The sequence below is a fragment of the Megascapheus bottae genome, chromosome 5 (genome assembly GCF_031878675.1).
Source record: "Megascapheus bottae isolate mThoBot1 chromosome 5, mThoBot2.hap1, whole genome shotgun sequence".
Lineage (NCBI taxonomy): Eukaryota > Metazoa > Chordata > Mammalia > Rodentia > Geomyidae > Megascapheus > Megascapheus bottae.
Genome location: NC_143513.1, coordinates 84,750,555 through 84,773,878, shown reverse-complemented (window position 1 = coordinate 84,773,878; position 23,324 = coordinate 84,750,555). Strand labels below are relative to the sequence as shown.

Genomic DNA, 23,324 nt, shown 5'->3' with positions numbered 1-23,324 from the left:
CCAGGGCGTGTGGATGGATGGATGGAAGTCCAGGGCGTATGGATGGATGGAAGGAAGTCCAGGGCGTGTGGATGGATGGATGGAAGTCCAGGGCGTATGGATGGATGGAAGGAAGTCCAGGGCGTGTGGATGGATGGATGGAAGTCCAGGGCGTGTGGATGGATGGAAGGAAGTCCAGGGCGTGTGGATGGATGGAAGGAAGTCCAGGGCGTGTGGATGGATGGAAGGAAGTCCAGGGTGTGGATGGATGGAAGGAAGTCCAGGGCGTGTGGATGGATGGATGGAAGTCCAGGGCGTGTGGATGGATGGAAGGAAGTCCAGGGCGTGTGGATGGATGGAAGGAAGTCCAGGGAGTGTGGATGGTTAGAAGGAAGTCCAGGGCGTGTGGATGGATGGAAGGAAGTCCAGGGTGTGTGGATGGATGGAAGGAAGTCTAGGGTGTGTGGATAGATGGATGGAAGTCCAGGGCGTCTGGATGGATGGAAGGAAGTCCAGGGCGTGTGGATAGATGGATGGAAGTCCAGGGCGTGTGGATGGATGGAAGGAAGTCCAGGGCGTGTGGATGGATGGAAGGAAGTCTAGGGCGTGTGGATGGATGGAAGGAAGTCCAGGGCGTGTGGATGGATGGATGGAAGTCCAGGGCGTGTGGATGGATGGAAGGAAGTCCAGGGTGTGTGGATGGATACAAGGAAGTCCAGGGCGTGTGGATTGATGGAAGGAAGTCCAGGGCGTGGGGATGGTTGGAAGGAAGTCCAGGGCGTGTGGATGGATAGAAGGAAGTCCAGGGCGTGTGGATGGTTGGAAGGAAGTCCAGGGCGTGTGGATGGATGGATGGAAGTCCAGGGCATGTGGATGGTTGGAAGGAAGTCCAGGGCGTGTGGATGGATGGAAGGAAGTCCAGGGCGTGTGGATGGTTGGAAGGAAGTCCAGGGCGTGTGGATGGATGGAAGGAAGTCCAGGGCGTGTGGATGGTTGGAAGGAAGTCCAGGGCGTGTGGATGGATGGATGGAAGTCCAGGGCGTGTGGATGGATGGAAGGAAGTCCAGGGCGTGTGGATGGATGGATGGAAGTCCAGGGCGTGTGGATGGATGGAAGGAAGTCCAGGGCGTGTGGATGGATGGAAGGAAGTCCAGGGCGTGTGGATGGATGGAAGGAAGTCCAGGGCGTGTGGATGGTTGGAAGGAAGTCCAGGGCATGTGGATGGATGGAAGGAAGTCCAGGCTGAGTGGATGGTTAGAAGGAAGTCCAGGGCGTGTGGATGGATGGATGGAAGTCCAGGGCGTGTGGATGGATGGATGGAAGTCCAGGGCGTGTGGATGGATGGAAGGAAGTCCAGGGTGTGTGGATGGATAGAAGGAAGTCCAGGGCGTGTGGATTGATGGAAGGAAGTCCAGGGCGTGGGGATGGTTGGAAGGAAGTCCAGGGCGTGTGGATGGATGGATGGAAGTCCAGGGCGTGTGGATGGATGGAAGGAAGTCCAGGGCGTGTGAATGGATGGATGGAAGTCCAGGGCGTGTGGATGGATGGAAGGAAGTCCAGGGCCTGTGGATGGATGGAAGGAAGTCCAGGGCGTGTGGATGGATGGAAGGAAGTCCAGGGCGTGTGGATGGATGGAAGGAAGTCCAGGCTGAGTGGATGGATGGAAGGAAGTCCAGGGCGTGTGGATGGATGGATGGAAGTCCAGGGCGTGTGGATGGATGGAAGGAAGTCCAGGGCGTGTGGATGGATGGAAGGAAGTCCAGGGCGTGTGGATGGATGGAAGGAAGTCCAGGGCGTGTGGAAGGATGGAAGGAAGTCCAGGGCGTGTGGATGGATGGAAGGAAGTCCAGGGCGTGTGGATAGATGGATGGAAGTCCAGGGCGTGTGGATGGATGGATGGAAGTCCAGGGCGTGTGGATGGATGGAAGGAAGTCCAGGGCGTGTGGATGGATGGAAGGAAGTCCAGGGCATGTGGATGGATGGATGGAAGTCCAGGGCGTGTGGATGGATGGAAGGAAGTCCAGGGCGTGTGGATGGATGGAAGGAAGTCCAGGGCGTGTGGATGGATGGAAGGAAGTCCAGGGCGTGTGGATGGATGGATGGAAGTCCAGGGCGTGTGCATGGATGGAAGGAAGTCCAGGACGTGTGGATGGATGGAAGGAAGTCCAGTGTGTGTGGATGGATGGAAAGAAGTCCAGGGCGTGTGCATGGATGGAAGGAAGTCCAGGGCGTGTGGATGGATGGAAGGAAGTCCAGGGCGTGTGGATGGTTGGAAGGAAGTCCAGGGCGTGTGGATGGATGGAAGGAAGTCCAGGGCGTGTGGATGGTTGGAAGGAAGTCCAGGGCGTGTGGATGGATGGATGGAAGTCCAGGGCGTGTGGATGGATGGAAGGAAGTCCAGGGCGTGTGGATGGATGGATGGAAGTCCAGGGCGTGTGGATGGATGGAAGGAAGTCCAGGGCGTGTGGATGGATGGAAGGAAGTCCAGGGCGTGTGGATGGATGGAAGGAAGTCCAGGGCGTGTGGATGGTTGGAAGGAAGTCCAGGGCATGTGGATGGATGGAAGGAAGTCCAGGCTGAGTGGATGGATGGAAGGAAGTCCAGGGCGTGTGGATGGATGGATGGAAGTCCAGGGCGTGTGGATGGATGGATGGAAGTCCAGGGCGTGTGGATGGATGGAAGGAAGTCCAGGGTGTGTGGATGGATAGAAGGAAGTCCAGGGCGTGTGGATTGATGGAAGGAAGTCCAGGGCGTGGGGATGGTTGGAAGGAAGTCCAGGGCGTGTGGATGGATGGATGGAAGTCCAGGGCGTGTGGATGGATGGAAGGAAGTCCAGGGCGTGTGAATGGATGGATGGAAGTCCAGGGCGTGTGGATGGATGGAAGGAAGTCCAGGGCCTGTGGATGGATGGAAGGAAGTCCAGGGCGTGTGGATGGATGGAAGGAAGTCCAGGGCGTGTGGATGGATGGAAGGAAGTCCAGGCTGAGTGGATGGATGGAAGGAAGTCCAGGGCGTGTGGATGGATGGATGGAAGTCCAGGGCGTGTGGATGGATGGAAGGAAGTCCAGGGCGTGTGGATGGATGGAAGGAAGTCCAGGGCGTGTGGATGGATGGAAGGAAGTCCAGGGCGTGTGGAAGGATGGAAGGAAGTCCAGGGCGTGTGGATGGATGGAAGGAAGTCCAGGGCGTGTGGATAGATGGATGGAAGTCCAGGGCGTGTGGATGGATGGATGGAAGTCCAGGGCGTGTGGATGGATGGAAGGAAGTCCAGGGCGTGTGGATGGATGGAAGGAAGTCCAGGGCATGTGGATGGATGGATGGAAGTCCAGGGCGTGTGGATGGATGGAAGGAAGTCCAGGGCGTGTGGATGGATGGAAGGAAGTCCAGGGTGTGTGGATGGATGGAAGGAAGTCCAGGGCGTGTGGATGGATGGATGGAAGTCCAGGGCGTGTGCATGGATGGAAGGAAGTCCAGTGTGTGTGGATGGATGGAAGGAAGTCCAGTGTGTGTGGATGGATGGAAGGAAGTCCAGGGCGTGTGGATGGATGGAAGGAAGTCCAGGGCGTGTGGATGGATGGAAGGAAGTCCAGGGCGTGTGGATGGATGGAAGGAAGCCCAGGGCGTGTGGATGGATGGAAGGAAGTCCAGGGCGTGTGGATGGATGGAAGGAAGTCCAGGGCGTGTGGATGGATGGATGGAAGTCCAGGGCGTGTGGATGGATGGAAGGAAGTCCAGGGTGTGTGGATGGATGGATGGAAGTCCAGGGCGTGTGGATGGATGGAAGGAAGTCCAGGGCGTGTGGATGGATGGAAGGAAGTCCAGGGCGTGTGGATGGATACAAGGAAGTCCAGGGCGTGTGGATTGATGGAAGGAAGTCCAGGGCGTGGGGATGGTTGGAAGGAAGTCCAGGGCGTGTGGATGGATGGAAGGAAGTCCAGGGCGTGTGGATGGATGGATGGAAGTCCAGGGCGTGTGGATGGATGGATGGAAGTCCAGGGCGTGTGGATGGATGCATGGAAGTCCAGGGCGTGTGGATGGATGGAAGGAAGTCCAGGGCGTGTGGATGGTTGTAGGAAGTCCAGGGCGTGTGGATGGTTGGAAGGAAGTCCAGGGTGTGTGGATGGATAGAAGGAAGTCCAGGGTGTGTGGATAGATGGATGGAAGTCCAGGGCGTGTGGATGGATGGAAGGAAGTCCAGGGTGTGTGGGTGCATGGAAGGAAGTCCAGGGTGTGTGGATGGATGGAAGGAAGTCCAGGGTGTGTGGATGGATGTTAGGAAGTCCAGGGCGTGTGGATGGATGGAAGGAAGTCCAGGGCGTGTGGATGGATGGAAGGAAGTCCAGGGTGTGTGGATGGATGGAAGGAAGTCCAGCGTGTGTGGATGGATGGATGGAAGTCCAGGGCGTGTGGATGGATGGAAGGAAGTCCAGGGCGTGTGGATGGATGGAAGGAAGTCCAGGGCGTGTGGATGGATGGAAGGAAGTCCAGGACGTGTGGATGGATAGAAGGAAGTCCAGGGCGTGTGGATGGATGGAAGGAAGTCCAGGGCGTGTGGATGGATGGAAGGAAGTCCAGGGCGTGTGGATGGATGTTAGGAAGTCCAGGGCGTGTGGATGGATGGAAGGAAGTCCAGGGCGTGTGGATGGATGGATGGAAGTCCAGGGCGTGTGGATGGATGGATGGAAGTTCAGGGCGTGTGGATGGATGGAAGGTAGTCCAGGGCGTGTGGATGGATGAAAGGAAGTCCAGGGCGTGTGGATGGTTGGAAGGAAGTCCAGGGCGTGTGGATGGATGGAAGGAAGTCCAGGCTGAGTGGATGGATGGAAGGAAGTCCAGGGTGTGTGGATGGATGGATGGAAGTCCAGGGCGTGTGGATGGATGGATGGAAGTCCAGGGCATGTGGATGGATGGAAGGAAGTCCAGGGCGTGTGGATGGTTGTAGGAAGTCCAGGGCGTGTGGATGGTTGGAAGGAAGTCCAGGGTGTGTGGATGGATGGAAGGAAGTCCAGGGTGTGTGGATAGATGGATGGAAGTCCAGGGCGTGTGGATGGATGGAAGGAAGTCCAGGGTGTGTGGGTGCATGGAAGGAAGTCCAGGGTGTGTGGATGGATGGAAGGAAGTCCAGGGTGTGTGGATGGATGTTAGGAAGTCCAGGGCGTGTGGATGGATGGAAGGAAGTCCAGGGCGTGTGGATGGATGGAAGGAAGTCCAAGGTGTGTGGATGGATGGAAGGAAGTCCAGCGTGTGTGGATGGATGGATGGAAGTCCAGGGCGTGTGGATGGATGGAAGGAATTCATGGGTGTGTGGATGGAAGGATGTCCAGGGCGTGTGGATGGATGGAAGGAAGTCCAGGGCGTGTGGATGGATGGAAGCAAGTCCAGGGCATGTGGATGGATGGAAGGAAGTCCAGGGCGTGTGGATGGATGGAAGGAAGTCCAGGGCGTGTGGATGGTTGGAAGGAAGTCCAGGGCGTGAGGATGGATGGAAGGAAGTCCAGGGTGTGTGGATGGATGGAAGGAAGTCCAGCGTGTGTGGATGGATGGATGGAAGTCCAGGGCGTGTGGATGGATGGAAGGAAGTCCAGGGCGTGTGGATGGATGGAAGGAAGTCCAGGGTGTGTGGATGGATGGAAGGAAGTCCAGGGCATGTGGATGGTTGGAAGGAAGTCCAGGGCGTGTGGATGGATGGAAGGAATTCATGGGTGTGTGGATGGAAGGATGTCCAGGGCGTGTGGATGGATGGAAGGAAGTCCAGGGCGTGTGGATGGATGGAAGCAAGTCCAGGGCATGTGGATGGATGGAAGGAAGTCCAGGGCGTGTGGATGGATGGAAGGAAGTCCAGGGCGTGTGGATGGTTGGAAGAAAGTCCAGGGCGTGTGGATGGATGGATGGAAGTCCAGGGCGTGTGGATGGATGGAAGGAAGTCCAGGGCGTGTGGATGGATGGAAGGAAGTCCAGGGCGTGTGGATGGATGGAAGGAAGTCCAGGGCGTGTGGATGTTGGAAGGACGTCCAGGGCGTGTGGATGGATGGATGGAAGTCCAGGGCGTGTGGATGGATGGAAGGAAGTCCAGGGCGTGTGGATGGATGGATGGAAGTCCAGGGCGTGTGGATGGATGGAAGGAAGTCCAGGGCGTGTGGATGGATGGAAGGAAGTCCAGGACCTGTGGATGGATAGAAGGAAGTCCAGGGCGTGTGGATGGATGGAAGGAAGTCCAGGGCGTGTGGATGGATGGAAGGAAGTCCAGGGCGTGTGGATGGATGTTAGGAAATCCAGGGCGTGTGGATGGATGGAAGGAAGTCCAGGGCGTGTGGATGGATGGATGGAAGTCCAGGGCGTGTGGATGGATGGATGGAAGTCCAGGGCGTGTGGATGGATGGAAGGTAGTCCAGGGCGTGTGGATGGATGGAAGGAAGTCCAGGGCGTGTGGATGGTTGGAAGGAAGTCCAGGGCGTGTGGATGGATGGAAGGAAGTCCAGACTGAGTGGATGGATGGAAGGAAGTCCAGGGCGTGTGGATGGATGGATGGAAGTCCAGGGCGTGTGGATGGATGGATGGAAGTCCAGGGCGTGTGGATGGATGGAAGGAAGTCCAGGGCGTGTGGATGGTTGTAGGAAGTCCAGGGCGTGTGGATGGTTGGAAGGAAGTCCAGGGTGTGTGGATGGATGGAAGGAAGTCCAGGGTGTGTGGATAGATGGATTGAAGTCCAGGGCGTGTGGATGGATGGAAGGAAGTCCAGGGTGTGTGGGTGCATGGAAGGAAGTCCAGGGTGTGTGGATGGATGGAAGGAAGTCCAGGGTGTGTGGATGGATGTTAGGAAGTCCAGGGCGTGTGGATGGATGGAAGGAAGTCCAGGGCGTGTGGATGGATGGAAGGAAGTCCAGGGTGTGTGGATGGATGGAAGGAAGTCCAGCGTGTGTGGATGGATGGATGGAAGTCCAGGGCGTGTGGATGGATGGAAGGAAGTCCAGGGCGTGTGGATGGATGGAAGGAAGTCCAGGGCGTGTGGATGGATGGAAGGAAGTCCAGGACGTGTGGATGGATAGAAGGAAGTCCAGGGCGTGTGGATGGATGGAAGGAAGTCCAGTGCGTGTGGATGGATGGAAGGAAGTCCAGGGCGTGTGGATGGATGTTAGGAAGTCCAGGGCGTGTGGATGGATGGAAGGAAGTCCAGGGCGTGTGGATGGATGGATGGAAGTCCAGGGCGTGTGGATGGATGGATGGAAGTTCAGGGCGTGTGGATGGATGGAAGGTAGTCCAGGGCGTTTGGATGGATGGAAGGAAGTCCAGGGCGTGTGGATGGTTGGAAGGAAGTCCAGGGCGTGTGGATGGATGGAAGGAAGTCCAGGCTGAGTGGATGGATGGAAGGAAGTCCAGGGCGTGTGGATGGATGGATGGAAGTCCAGGGCGTGTGGATGGATGGATGGAAGTCCAGGGCGTGTGGATGGATGGAAGGAAGTCCAGGGCGTGTGGATGGTTGTAGGAAGTCCAGGGCGTGTGGATGGTTGGAAGGAAGTCCAGGGTGTGTGGATGGATGGAAGGAAGTCCAGGGTGTGTGGATAGATGGATGGAAGTCCAGGGCGTGTGGATGGATGGAAGGAAGTCCAGGGTGTGTGGGTGCATGGAAGGAAGTCCAGGGTGTGTGGATGGATGGAAGGAAGTCCAGGGTGTGTGGATGGATGTTAGGAAGTCCAGGGCGTGTGGATGGATGGAAGGAAGTCCAGGGCGTGTGGATGGATGGAAGGAAGTCCAGGGTGTGTGGATGGATGGAAGGAAGTCCAGCGTGTGTGGATGGATGGATGGAAGTCCAGGGCGTGTGGATGGATGGAAGGAAGTCCAGGGCGTGTGGATGGATGGAAGGAAGTCCAGGGTGTGTGGATGGATGGAAGGAAGTCCAGGGCATGTGGATGGATGGAAGGAAGTCCAGGGCGTGTGGATGGATGGAAGGAATTCATGGGTGTGTGGATGGAAGGATGTCCAGGGCGTGTGGATGGATGGAAGGAAGTCCAGGGCGTGTGGATGGATGGAAGCAAGTCCAGGGCATGTGGATGGATGGAAGGAAGTCCAGGGCGTGTGGATGGATGGAAGGAAGTCCAGGGCGTGTGGATGGTTGGAAGGAAGTCCAGGGCGTGTGGATGGATGGAAGGAAGTCCAGGGTGTGTGGATGGATGGAAGGAAGTCCAGCGTGTGTGGATGGATGGATGGAAGTCCAGGGCGTGTGGATGGATGGAAGGAAGTCCAGGGCGTGTGGATGGATGGAAGGAAGTCCAGGGTGTGTGGATGGATGGAAGGAAGTCCAGGGCATGTGGATGGTTGGAAGGAAGTCCAGGGCGTGTGGATGGATGGAAGGAATTCATGGGTGTGTGGATGGAAGGATGTCCAGGGCGTGTGGATGGATGGAAGGAAGTCCAGGGCGTGTGGATGGATGGAAGCAAGTCCAGGGCATGTGGATGGATGGAAGGAAGTCCAGGGCGTGTGGATGGATGGAAGGAAGTCCAGGGCGTGTGGATGGTTGGAAGAAAGTCCAGGGCGTGTGGATGGATGGATGGAAGTCCAGGGCGTGTGGATGGATGGAAGGAAGTCCAGGGCGTGTGGATGGATGGAAGGAAGTCCAGGGCGTGTGGATGGATGGAAGGAAGTCCAGGGCGTGTGGATGTTGGAAGGAAGTCCAGGGCGTGTGGATGGATGGATGGAAGTCCAGGGCGTGTGGATGGATGGAAGGAAGTCCAGGGCGTGTGGATGGATGGATGGAAGTCCAGGGCGTGTGGATGGATGGAAGGAAGTCCAGGGCGTGTGGATGGATGGAAGGAAGTCCAGGACGTGTGGATGGATAGAAGGAAGTCCAGGGCGTGTGGATGGATGGAAGGAAGTCCAGGGCGTGTGGATGGATGGAAGGAAGTCCAGGGCGTGTGGATGGATGTTAGGAAGTCCAGGGCGTGTGGATGGATGGAAGGAAGTCCAGGGCGTGTGGATGGATGGATGGAAGTCCAGGGCGTGTGGATGGATGGATGGAAGTCCAGGGCGTGTGGATGGATGGAAGGTAGTCCAGGGCGTGTGGATGGATGGAAGGAAGTCCAGGGCGTGTGGATGGTTGGAAGGAAGTCCAGGGCGTGTGGATGGATGGAAGGAAGTCCAGGCTGAGTGGATGGATGGAAGGAAGTCCAGGGCGTGTGGATGGATGGATGGAAGTCCAGGGCGTGTGGATGGATGGATGGAAGTCCAGGGCGTGTGGATGGATGGAAGGAAGTCCAGGGCGTGTGGATGGTTGTAGGAAGTCCAGGGCGTGTGGATGGTTGGAAGGAAGTCCAGGGTGTGTGGATGGATGGAAGGAAGTCCAGGGTGTGTGGATAGATGGATGGAAGTCCAGGGCGTGTGGATGGATGGAAGGAAGTCCAGGGTGTGTGGGTGCATGGAAGGAAGTCCAGGGTGTGTGGATGGATGGAAGGAAGTCCAGGGTGTGTGGATGGATGTTAGGAAGTCCAGGGCGTGTGGATGGATGGAAGGAAATCCAGGGCGTGTGGATGGATGGAAGGAAGTCCAGGGTGTGTGGATGGATGGAAGGAAGTCCAGCGTGTGTGGATGGATGGATGGAAGTCCAGGGCGTGTGGATGGTTGGAAGGAAGTCCAGGGCGTGTGGATGGATGGAAGGAAGTCCAGGGCGTGTGGATGGATGGAAGGAAGTCCAGGACGTGTGGATGGATAGAAGGAAGTCCTGGGCGTGTGGATGGATGGAAGGAAGTCCAGGGCGTGTGGATGGATGGAAGGAAGTCCAGGGCGTGTGGATGGATGTTAGGAAGTCCAGGGCGTGTGGATGGATGGAAGGAAGTCCAGGGCGTGTGGATGGATGGATGGAAGTCCAGGGCGTGTGGATGGATGGATGGAAGTTCAGGGCGTGTGGATGGATGGAAGGTAGTCCAGGGCGTGTGGATGGATGGAAGGAAGTCCAGGGCGTGTGGATGGTTGGAAGGAAGTCCAGGGCGTGTGGATGGATGGAAGGAAGTCCAGGCTGAGTGGATGGATGGAAGGAAGTCCAGGGCGTGTGGATGGATGGATGGAAGTCCAGGGCGTGTGGATGGATGGATGGAAGTCCAGGGCGTGTGGATGGATGGAAGGAAGTCCAGGGCGTGTGGATGGTTGTAGGAAGTCCAGGGCGTGTGGATGGTTGGAAGGAAGTCCAGGGTGTGTGGATGGATGGAAGGAAGTCCAGGGTGTGTGGATAGATGGATGGAAGTCCAGGGCGTGTGGATGGATGGAAGGAAGTCCAGGGTGTGTGGGTGCATGGAAGGAAGTCCAGGGTGTGTGGATGGATGGAAGGAAGTCCAGGGTGTGTGGATGGATGTTAGGAAGTCCAGGGCGTGTGGATGGATGGAAGGAAGTCCAGGGCGTGTGGATGGATGGAAGGAAGTCCAGGGTGTGTGGATGGATGGAAGGAAGTCCAGGGTGTGTGGATAGATGGATGGAAGTCCAGGGCGTGTGGATGGATGGAAGGAAGTCCAGGGTGTGTGGGTGCATGGAAGGAAGTCCAGGGTGTGTGGATGGATGGAAGGAAGTCCAGGGTGTGTGGATGGATGTTAGGAAGTCCAGGGCGTGTGGATGGATGGAAGGAAGTCCAGGGCGTGTGGATGGATGGAAGGAAGTCCAGGGTGTGTGGATGGATGGAAGGAAGTCCAGCGTGTGTGGATGGATGGATGGAAGTCCAGGGCGTGTGGATGGATGGAAGGAAGTCCAGGGCGTGTGGATGGATGGAAGGAAGTCCAGGGTGTGTGGATGGATGGAAGCAAGTCCAGGGCATGTGGATGGATGGAAGGAAGTCCAGGGCGTGTGGATGGATGGAAGGAAGTCCAGGGCGTGTGGATGGTTGGAAGGAAGTCCAGGGCGTGTGGATGGATGGAAGGAAGTCCAGGGTGTGTGGATGGATGGAAGGAAGTCCAGCGTGTGTGGATGGATGGATGGAAGTCCAGGGCGTGTGGATGGGTGGAAGGAAGTCCAGGGCGTGTGGATGGATGGAAGGAAGTCCAGGGTGTGTGGATGGATGGAAGGAAGTCCAGGGCATGTGGATGGTTGGAAGGAAGTCCAGGGCGTGTGGATGGATGGAAGGAATTCATGGGTGTGTGGATGGAAGGATGTCCAGGGCGTGTGGATGGATGGAAGGAAGTCCAGGGCGTGTGGATGGATGGAAGCAAGTCCAGGGCATGTGGATGGATGGAAGGAAGTCCAGGGCGTGTGGATGGATGGAAGGAAGTCCAGGGCGTGTGGATGGTTGGAAGGAAGTCCAGGGCGTGTGGATGGATGGAAGGAAGTCCAGCGTGTGTGGATGGATTGAAGGAAGTCCAGGGCGTGTTGATGGATGGATGGAAGTCCAGGGCGTGTGGATGGATGGAAGGAAGTCCAGGGCGTGTGGATGGATGGAAGGAAGTCCAGGGCGTGTGGATGGATGGAAGGAAGTCCAGGGCGTGTGGATGGATTGAAGGAAGTCCAGGGCGTGTGGATGGATGGAAGGAAGTCCAGGGCGTGTGGATGGATGGAAGGAAGTCCACGGCGTGTGGATGGATGGAAGGAAGTCCAGGGCGTGTGGATGGTTGGAAGGAAGTCCAGGGTGTGTGGATGGATGGAAGGAAGTCCAGGGAGAGTGGATGGATGGAAGGAAGTTCAGGGCGTGTGGATGGACGGAAGGAAGTCCAGGGCGTGTGGATGGATGGATGGAAGTCCAAAGCGTGTGGATGGATGAAAGGAAGTCCAGGGTGTGTGGATGGATGGAAGGAAGTCCAGGGCGTGTGGATGGATGGAAGGAAGTCCAGGGCGTGTGGATGGTTGGAAGGAAGTCCAGGGCGTGTGGATGGATGGATGGAAGTCCAGGGTGTGTGGATGGATGTTAGGAAGTCCAGGGCGTGTGGATGGATGGAAGGAAGTCCAGGGCGTGTGGATGGTTGGAAGGAAGTCCAGGGCGTGTGGATGGATGGATGGAAGTCCAGGGTGTGTGGATGGATGTTAGGAAGTCCAGGGCATGTGGATGGATGGAAGGAAGTCCAGGGCGTGTGGATGGATGGAAGGAAGTTCAGGGCATGTAGATGGATGGAAGGAAGTCCAGGGCGTGTGGATGGTTGGAAGGAAGTCCAGGGCGTGTGGATGGATGGAAGGAAGTCCAGGCTGAGTGGATGGATGGAAGGAAGTCCAGGGCGTGTGGATGGATGGAAGGAAGTCCAGGGTGTGTGGATGGATACAAGGAAGTCCAGGGCGTGTGGATTGATGGAAGGAAGTCCAGGGCGTGGGGATGGTTGGAAGGAAGTCCAGGGCGTGTGGATGGATGGATGGAAGTCCAGGGTGTGTGGATGGATGGAAGGAAGTCCAGGGTGTGTGGATGGATGGAAGGAAGTCCAGGGTGTGTGGATGGATACAAGGAAGTCCAGGGCGTGTGGATTGATGGAAGGAAGTCCAGGGCGTGGGGATGGTTGGAAGGAAGTCCAGGGCGTGTGGATGGATGGATGGAAGTCCAGGGTCTGTGGATGGATGGAAGGAAGTCCAGGGTGTGTGGATGGATGGAAGGAAGTCCAGCGTGTGTGGATGGATGGAAGGAAGTCCAGGGCGTGTGGATGGATGGAAGGAAGTCCAGGGCGTGTGGATGGATGGATGGAAGTCCAAGGCGTGTGGATAGATGTTAGGAAGTCCAGGGTTGTGGATGGATGGAAGGAAGTCCAGGGTGTGTGGATGGATGGAAGGAAGTCCAGCGTGTGTGGATGGATGGATGGAAGTCCAGGGCGTGTATGGATGGAAGGAAGTCCAGGGCGTGTGGATGGATGGAAGGAAGTCCAGGGTGTGTGAATGGATGGAAGGAAGTCCAGGGTGTGTGAATGGATGGAAGGAAGTCCAGGGCGTGTGGATGGATGGAAGGAAGTCCAGGGTGTGTGGATGGATGGAAGGAAGTCCAGCGTGTGTGGATGGATGGATGGAAGTCCATGGGTGTGGATGGAAGGAAGTCCAGAGCGTGTGGATGGATGGATGGAAGTCCAGGGCGTGTGGATGGATGGAAGGAAGTCCAGGGCGTGTGGATGGATGGAAGGAAGTCCATGGGTGTGGATGGAAGGAAGTCCAGGGTGTGTGGATGGATGGAAGGAAGTCCAGGGCGTGTGGATGGATGGATGGAAGTCCAGGGCGTGTGGATGGATGGAAGGAAGTCCAGGGTGTGTGGATGGGTGGATGGAAATACAGGTCTTGTGGATGGATGGAAGGAAGTCCAGGGTGTGTGGATGGATGGAAGGAAGTCCAGGGTGTGTGGATGGGTGGATGGAAATACAGGTCTTGTGGATGGATGGAAGGATGTCCGGGGCACTCTCAATGGCGTCCTAGCAGTGACCCTCATACCCTGGACAGAAGCTCATGGGGTACTGAATTTATGGATCAGTTTGTTTCCCCCTAAAATCAGTTCTTTCTTGTTCTCAGGAAAGCTTAGAAATCGTGGCTTAGTAGTCAGTCTTCCTTGGACTGTCCTATATAGACAGCTTTCTCAGCTGGCCAGCTATTGTTCTGAAGCCCTGAGCGTAGGCATTGTGCTCTTGAGGTAGGAAATACTACTGAATTTCAGTTCTCTACATTTTCTTAATAACCTACGTTTTCAGGGAAAATTCCCTTTATGTCCTTGATTACCTGTCTCCTGATAAATATTAGTGTTAAGGCTATTCCTGGAGAATGGCATGCTTAAAATATCCTTATTGCAAAGTCCAAGATGCTACTCATTCTGTTAGCATTGCAAGCATGTTTTGCATGAGAATGTTCCTGGGAATGCACAGGTGAAAGGGTGCTGCACCTCAGTTGCCTCTAACTACCGAATAAGAGCAAAGTGGAGCACGACTGGCTTCCTTGTATGAGCGGATTTTAAAGAGCTTCTCAGGAGGATGTGGAGGCTACGTTCCTTGGCAATTTCACTATTGATCCTCCTGAGACTTAGCACTGTTTCCACTATTTGCGTCTGTGAACTTAAGGCATATAGAGGTGCATCTGAAAAATAGTGCTTACCAGGCATGGGTATCTAACACCTGTGATGGTAGCTACTCAGGAGGTGGAGAGGCTGAGATCTTAGGACTGTGGTTTGAAGCCAGCCTGGACAGGAAAGCCTGTGAGACTCCTATCTCCAGATATCCACCAAAAGACTGGAAGTGGAGGTGTGGCACCGGTGGTAGATCACTAACCTTGAGTGAAAAAGCTCAGAGACAGTGCCCAGCCCTAAGTTCAAGCCCCAGAGACTGGCATCACACACACAACACACACACACACACACACACACACACACACAGTGGTACTCGGGAAAGCTGCTTATACTACTGAGAACTTTTATTCCTTCTAGAGTGCAAGCTCTTGTTTCCTTGACATACACATATGCACATACATGTAGCACACAATACAATGTTCACACATGTACATGCACACCATACATGCACCTATGCACACTACATCTACACATTTGGAGTGTAAGCTCTTGTCTCCTTGACATACACACACCTCATCTACTCAGCGCGTACACACACTTCCATTGCATACAGTGCATACACACATACACACACCTCATCCACTCAGCACGTACACACACTTCCATTGCATACAGTGCATACACACATACACACACCTCATCCACTCAGCGCGTACACACACTTACATTGCACACAGTGCATACACACATACACACAAGCAGGCCCACATCTATACCTAGAACATACACAATGTATACAGATAGATAGCGTGTCCACACACTACACATGTACATCATCATACATATGGTGCACACAGGCACACATGTATACCACACACACATATGCCCACACTTGCATATACACTCACAGAGCTGATGTGATTTGAAGATTTTGTACAGGGCATAAAAATATACCTTTGTAATTACATGCCACTTAGTGATTAGATAATTATGGATAATTGCATGGGGTAGTTCTAAGTGTGAAAGTGTTACCATAAGAGCTAAAATGTACAAATTGCATAATAATTATTCTTGGAGGTTATTTGGTAATTCTGAGCATAATTATCATGTGATCCACGGTGCATGTAATTAATGCATAATCACATGGATTTTGCCTTCATAACTGCTTCACCCTTGTTGTAAAGCTCTTTGTCACAACATTTGAGTGTAAATATAATGTAATTGGCTCTAAGACGCAGTACATTAGCCCACAGCAATTGCTTCCTAGACACAGTGTTGCTTGTTCAGCCACATGCTCAGCTCACAGGGAGGGCTGGAAGACCAATCTCAGTGCACAGCAGACGGACACTGGGCAGACGGACACTGGGCAGACACCTGCACATGTGGATGAGGAGACGCGGGTCCCCTACACACCTGACAAAATCACACTCAGTCTCAGATTCCATGCGGACTGGGGCTGCAGCCAGCTCCCTTTACCTCTGTTTTTGAACAGATATTTAAGAAAGCTAGACTGTGTAGACAATCTTAGTAAGACACAGCAGGAGCCTTGGTTTGTTGATGGCACGCATCCTGAGCCTGAAGTAGGAGCTTGGCCCCACTTCCCAGCCCAGCTCAGCTTCTGCACCTCTCCCCACAGGTCTCACGTGGCAGGATGGCTATACTCAGCGTGTGATGGCCCAGGAGCTCACAAACCTCCCCAGAGCTTATCCACGGCATCTGGAAACTTCCGGCCCAGCCAGGTATGTATGGGCTCAGCTTACTTCAGCCAGATTTCTAAGCCTGGTGGGCCAGTGAACGGTCCCTGAGAAGCCGTGAACAGCTGGGTGTCTGTGAGGCCGGGGCTGGCTGCCCTGCTGCACCCCAGCCAGGAGACTGGGTATGTTGAAATGACCAGCAATGCCATGCCACCGGTGTCGAGGGACGCCACAGGCCCTTCCCCTACACTGGGTGGAAAAGTCTGCATTTTCAGAGCCTTTGTTGAGTGTAGAGGGGTCAAGAGGTCTTATTTCTCACTGGGGAATTATATTCACTGTAGAACTGAAAGCATACTTAAACCACGAAAGTCCTTTTCTTTGTCTCCTAAAGCTGAGCAGCTGGTACTGAATAAACTTTTGTTCTGTGTCGCCTCATCAACCCCCCTGCTCAGAGCCCTCCTTCTCCTGCAGAGCAAAGGGGAGCAGGAAGGCCAAATAGAGTGCCCAGACCTAAGCCACCACAAGAGAGTGGGCTGCTGGGTGCCTGGACCCCGGTGCTGAGGCTTAGGTGAGAAGCAGAGATAGGACCTTTTCTCTAAAGGTTTCACTGAGAAACTACTTTTACTTGATTGAGAATATTCCAAAACTACAGTCTAAGAGCAGAAAAAAAAATCAGTAACACAAAAGTGTAGAAATCTATCTTCTTGGCTGGCAGTGTGGCCTGGTGGTGGAGTGCCTGCCTAGCATGCATGAAGACCTGGGTTCGATTCCTCAGTACCACATACATAGAAAAAAGCCAGAAGTGGTGCTGTGGCTCAAGTGGTAGAGCGCTAACCTTGAGAAAGCCCAAGGACAGTGCCCAGGCCCTGAGTTCAAGCCCCAGGACTGGAAAAAAAGTGAAAGAAAGAGATCTACCTTCATGCCTATCCATCTAAGAACAGAAGCAGCCATGCCAACATGACGGAGGCATCTCCAAGTCCCACTGGTGCACGCTGGGTCAGGGTGGTGCTCCTGGAATGTCGGCTTACCACCAATGCCTTCCTTACCAAAGGACATGCCACTGCCATCTGTGTGTACGCAGAAGCCTTCTTCATTAAGACAGAGGAAGCAAAGCCTCACCAAAGCCTGCTCCCTGGTGCAGCCTGGCAGGGTTCAGAACCTCCCAGAGCTCTGTAAAGGATGTCAGGGTGGCGCCTGTCCAGAGAGCCTGGAGTTCCAGCAAGCACAGTTTTGGGAGAGGAGGTGGGAACTGGGACGGGCCAGGGCTGAGGAGCCTGAGGAGACTGAAAACCCTGCTCCCCAGTAGCTTGGGAGCCACAGGAGGCAGGAGGGGCTGCAGAGCCACAGGGGTGGAGGATCAGAGCCTACCTTGGCCCTGCCTGGGTATTCATGGAGGGAGGACTCCTGACCCTCGTGTTCCTGTCAGCTGAGGGCACCTGCTTTAAAAGAGCTTATTAAGAAAGATGATAGCTGTAGCTTTCATCATAACTAATAGTAAGGCCACACACGTGCGTGCACACACACACACACACACACACACCACACCACACACACACCACACACACCACACACACACACACACCACACACACACACCACACACACCACACACCACATACACACACGCACACACACACCACACACACAGCACACACACCACACACACACCACACACACACCACACACACACACACCACACACCACACACACACACCACACACACCACACACCACATACACACACGCACACACACACCACACACACACCACACACACCACACACATACACACACCACATACACACACGCACACACCACATACACACACGCACACACCACATACACACACACCACACACACATACACACACACACCACACACACATGCAGACACACCACACACATACACACACCACATACACACACACCACATACACACACACGCACACACAGAGACCACACACCACACACACACACACCACATACACACACACGCACACACAGAGACCACACACCACACACACACACACACACACACACACACACACACACACACACCACACACCACACACACACACCACACACACCACACACCACATACACACACGCACACACACACCACACACACACCACACACACAGCACACACAGCACACACATACACACACCACATACACACACGCACACACCACATACACACACGCACACACCACATACACACACACCACACACACATACACACACACACCACACACACATGCAGACACACCACACACATACACATACCACATACACACACACCACATACACACACACGCACACACAGAGACCACACACCACACACACACACACCACATACACACACACGCACACACAGAGACCACACCACACACACACACACACACACACACACATTCTTCGTGGCTGACCTGGACCCTCAGCTGCTGCTGAGGTGTGGATTGCATTTTCATAAGGTCACAGTCCATCTCATTTTTCTGTTTGTTGGGTTCTGCATGGGTCAGAACAATATTTAGGCCTAGTGGCTTCTGTGTGTCACACCCTTCCCCACCAACCCCCCAGGGCTGGAACTCAGGGCCCGGACACTTTCCCTGAGCTTTTTTGTATTCAAGGCTAGCACTCCATCACTTGAACCACAGCACCACTTCTGGCTTTTGCTGAGTAGTTTATTGGAGAGAAGAGTCTCATGGACTTTCCTGCCAAGGCTGGCTTTGAACTGTGGTCCTCGGATCTCAGCCTCCTGAGTAGCTAGGATTATAGGCGTGAGTCACTGGTGCCAGGCTGTGTGTCACATCTTACAGACATGTTTCTGTGGGTCTGTATCAGGGAGGCATGGCTGCAACTGAAAGCCCAGAGCCCCCACCTGGGGGCTGGGCTGGGTTTCTCCACTGTTTCTTGTGAGCCTGAATGAGGCCAGTGGGCAGCTCTAAGGATGGAGGTCTCTAGGAGGAACTGGCTAGATAGGCTTCAGACCCTCCCTAGCCAATCACAGCCCTGTTCTCTCCCACCCTAGAGAGCAGGCTTCATGGCCTGTGCCCATTTGTACCCTTGGCCCCTGGATTGCTAGGGTCTGGCCTTTGATTTGTACCCCAGAGTGGGTCTGCTTGTCACCTAGGAGCAGGCTAAGGCTGCACTGGGCTCCTTGAGAGGGCCCTTGACCTCTCTGTTCCCTCTGGGCCCTGAGAACTCCTCACTCCTGAGGGTCTGTGCCGCCCTCTGTGACCCTCTACTCTCCTTGGTCTCTCTTTGCCTGCCCCACTGCCTCTTAAGGTGCCCTTGGCCTGCCCTGCAGACACACCACAAGAGGCCAGGTCCAGCGGCTTCCACCGCAGTTGCTGCCCACATCCCTGTCATTGTAGAGTTGGAACAGCTGTCATTCTCTTCCTGTATATACTTTCTAGAAAACATCTACCTTTACCTGGTAGCTAAGTCTCACAGCATTTCCATAGTCTCCCAGGGTTTTCAGGAATTGCTCCAATTTTCCTAGTGTAAATTTGAAGCACTTGTGACTTTACAGAAAGCCATTCTTTCTGCAGAGATTTCCAAGTTTCTTAACTTAGCATCACTCATGCTATCCAATCATAATGTAAGAATTGTTGGGTACATATGGGGTTATACTCCCTTTTTGTTGTACATTTAATTTTCCTCTTCATTCCCTTAGTACAACTTACATTTTTTTCCTTCTGATATCCTTAGATTTATAAAACATCACAAGCTAAACATTGTGTTCACATTTCATTTATTTGTTTATAAACAACAAAGACACCCCATAAACATATTCCCTGCCTCAGAGCAGAGTTTTGACATTATTCAATCACTGATGATTTTTGTGCTTCTGCTCTAAATTATCTGCAATTGTCATTTTATTTCTCAGACAATAAATGATTTGTAGCATTTTCCTTTTTTTCTCAGTCATGTGTTGTTGACTTTGAACTTCAAATTCAGATCTAATTCTATTAGATTGTAGTCAAAAGTTCAAATTTTACTTCTTGGGAAATTTAAGGTTTGCTTTGCAACCATTTGTGCCATGCTTTTACTAGTTTTTAATGAGCTCTAAAAGAGATTTGTATCTATAATTTATAAAATGTGAGTTTTTACATGTGACTTATTGTTTCACACTACATATAATTATTTACAAACATAAATTCCATTTCTGAATCCACATCAACTGGTCCTTCTCATACCTTCATCTACTGGAATTTTTCAGATAATTTCTTGATGTACTGGAATTTCGTCTTATAGTATGTCCTGACTCTGTGTGCAGCTCACACCCACACCTCTTTCTTGTTAACATGTCCAGCTGCACTTTGAACTTCAGTACCAGTACAAAAATCAAACAAACAAAAACCCAAACAATAAATTTTATAGTAATCTGCAGTTGGCCATGAGGTAGTCTTCATGTTCTTCGTACACAGCAATTCTCTATAGAGGTTATTTTGATAAAAATCAATAATTCATGCAGGAATAAAGATGAGATTGACTGACTGTGGTGATACATACCTATAATTCCAACTTCTCTGAAGGCTAAGACTCTAGGATCCCAAGTTTGAGCCTAGTGTTGACAACTTAGTGTGATCTTATCTGAAACTAAAATTACAAAGCTGGATCCTGATGGCTCACAACTGTAACCCTAACTACTCAGGAGGCACATGGCTTTTTTTCGTAGCTAGCCTAGGTAGAAAACTCCATGAGACTCTTACCTCCAATTGATCAGCACAAAGCTGGAGGTACAGCAGTTGCTTAAGTGTAGTGTGCTAGCCTTGAGCATAAGAAGCTCAGGACAGCACCCAGACCCTGAGTTCAAGCCTTAGGACCAGCACCAAAAGTCAATCAATCAATCAATTAATCAATCAGGCAGGGAAAGGAAGAGGGTGCGGTTGATTGGTAGTTTATGAGAGAGAAATGGAATGGCTGTGTGTAAACAGGTGTGAGTGGGCACCAGGAACTCCACGGGACCTCGGGGCTGTGAAGAGAGGGCAGGGCGGACAATGGTGGGCACAAAGCAGAGATGGGAAGAGCACGGGGGGGGGGGATTGTGAGGGCAGAGTAGCCAGGGACCAGAAGAGGACGGGGGAGGGGGTCCTTGACAGGGAGGCCATCTATCTCTTAGAAGGAGAAACTACTCCTGTGAGGTTTTTGCCATGTGAAGCCAGGTGACCAGTGGAGGTCAGCCTGCAGGCTGGCCACTGTGGGTGACGGGATGACACCACGACGTGCTGCAGTGTCACAAACAAGCCCCAGGCCGACAAGACACAGGGAAGAGAGACAGGACCATGTAAGATACTCTTATGAGCTGGCTCTATTGCATTGATTACCAATTAGAGAGAAAAACAGACCAAATGCCAGACAAGTAAATTAACGTCGGTTAAATTACACTCAGTTAACACAGAACACAAGATTTCATCCAATTATATCTGTGTTTAAGTCTGAGCTAATATACCCTGAAAAGGCACAGAAATAAGAGCTGGATGGATTTAATACAAACACAAATTGGAAATTTTGTGAAACCCAATTTTTAAAATCAAGTGTTAATAATGTGTTTTATTTGCACATGTTAATGGAGTTTGGTGCGGTACTTTAACATATGTATGCATGTGTGCATGTGCCAGGCCCACGGCCAGCCCATGCTGTGGGATTAACACATGGTACTAGCACATTCCCGTGACTTTCCTTGGGCATGGGCCTTGGCTCTGCTCCTCTGGATCTGCAGAGTGCGGCAGACAGCCCTGACTACAGGTGTGCACTGCGGGCTCTGGGGCTGCTTCCTCTGGTGTCTGGATGCAGAGTCCCTGGCCCTCCCTGCCTCCCTGTCACTCATCTACATCCAGATCAACCTTTTCCCTTAGCTTTCATGTACAAGAGAAAACATGCAGCATTTGTCTTTCTGTGTCTGACCTATTTTACTTAACATCTTCTAGTACCACCTGTTTCATTACGAAGAGCTTGCTTTCATTCTTTCATCACATCTATCTCTATACACATATGGGAGTGGATTGGAGGAGGACAAACATTTAAGAAATAAAGATCAAAATTGTCTCCATGTAATAAAAATGATAAAGCTAGGGTCCAAGGCAGCGTGATGAGCCCCAGATGAGAATCGTGACATCGACAGCATCATACTCAAGCTGCTCCAGCCCCGCAGTCAGTGGGGGAAAGAGATGGAAAGCCAGCAGACCCCTGCTGGAACTGAGCAGGGGTGGCATGGCCCAAGTGTTGGCTGCGAATGGGGGTGCCTTTGCTGTGTCACCCCATTTCCAGGCAGAGAGATGGTTATGCATGTGGGGTGCCTTGGAGTTTATAAGCAGCCGTGAACACTGTGCCTGCATAAATGGTTGCAGAAAGGCACGGTGTGGGGAGACGGGGCATATTGTGCCTAGGTTTACTTTCCTCTTCATGAGATGTGCGTGTGTGCGTGTGATGTCTCTTGCAGGCATCTGTGTTACGTTAAATGGGAACACTGCACCCTGGCTGAGAGGGTGTTTTCTTTCTCTAAGAGGCCCTCTGGCCTGGGCCTCAGAACTCAGTCTTGCTGGCTGCATGCCAGGCCAGGGGTGGAGCTGGGCCCTGCGCTAGGCCCATGGAGATCAGCTTCTGGATGTGGCCTTTCCAGACGCTGGCCTCCTCCACTCAGATCCTCCTCGCCCCGCTCCACTGGCCACACCGTGCTCTCAGAGATCTTGCTGTCTTCTGCTGTCCTTACATTTCACTTTTGTACCTTCCTCGGCATCCCAGAGTAGCCCCTGGGGAGTCTGATGCACCAGGGTGCTCTTGGAGCCACTAGCCAGTTCTTCCCAAGAGCTCACCATAGGCATGTTCTCCTTCCTTTCCTCCTAGTAAGGGCAGGTGGACCCTGAGGCTCACCTCCCAGCCTAGACATCACCGCAGGCTCACCTCCCAGCCTAGACATCACCGCAGGCTCACCTCCCAGCCTAGACATCACCGCAGGCTCACCTCCCAGCCTAGACATCACCGCAGGCTCACCTCCCAGCCTAGACATCACCGCAGGCTCACCTCCCAGCTGTTCCGCCTTGCTCATCACGTCTCCTCACTCCCCCTTTCCTTTCACATCTAGCAGCTCCTAGCATAGAAGGAACCCAGTTGACTCATGGTTTTCTCTCTTTTCAGGACCTTACCTCAGGGTGTGGATAGTACACAGCTGCATGGCCTGGAAAATGAGATGGCCCTAGCCAAGACACTCCAGCGTTACCTGCCCCAGCTGGGGATTTTACCCCAGGCCACCAGCTCCAGTGTGAAGCCCAGAGTGGAGCCACAGATGCTCCCAGCCGAGGTGACCCTTGCAGCCTATTTCTTATTGTCCCCATGGCCTGTAACCTGTGTACAGACCTTTCTAGAAGCAGATGTCTGCTTAGTCTTAGACTCCAGGCTTCCTCAGCTGCCCTGATTCTAGTGGAGGAGGTGTGCTAGTCTAGTGGCCTGACTGTGTGTGAAGGCTTTGGCTAGGGCTGCTTGTGCTGCAAATGTAGCTGAGGCCTCATTGCAGGTACTGGCCTCCGTGGGGCCTCAGGGACTCCTCTTTGGGACAAGGCACCACAGAACAGAGCTTTATTGTCCCTCAAGAAGGGGACACCGGCCAGTGGGCCTGTGAGATGGAGGGAGAAGACACGGGGATGGAGTGTGGCTGCAGTTGGGTTGGTGCCCAGCTCTGCTGGCTTTTGGGCTTTGTCTGCTACAGACACAGCAGACCCTGTGGACCCCG

At 53.4% G+C, this 23,324-nt stretch overlaps 1 protein-coding gene across 1 annotated transcript in view; it reads left to right on the top strand.

The window, feature by feature from the left end:
• Ptprn2 (protein tyrosine phosphatase receptor type N2) overlaps nucleotides 1-23,018 on the top strand; it is a 228,394-nt gene extending 205,376 nt beyond the window's left edge. The window contains exons 4-5 of the mRNA XM_090332458.1: nucleotides 15,537-15,639; nucleotides 22,733-23,018. Of these exons, the coding sequence (XP_090188584.1) occupies nucleotides 15,537-15,639; nucleotides 22,733-23,009 (380 nt within the window). The 3' untranslated portion in view covers nucleotides 23,010-23,018. The remainder of the gene's footprint in view (nucleotides 1-15,536; nucleotides 15,640-22,732) is intronic.
• The last annotated feature ends 306 nt before the right edge of the window (nucleotides 23,019-23,324 follow it).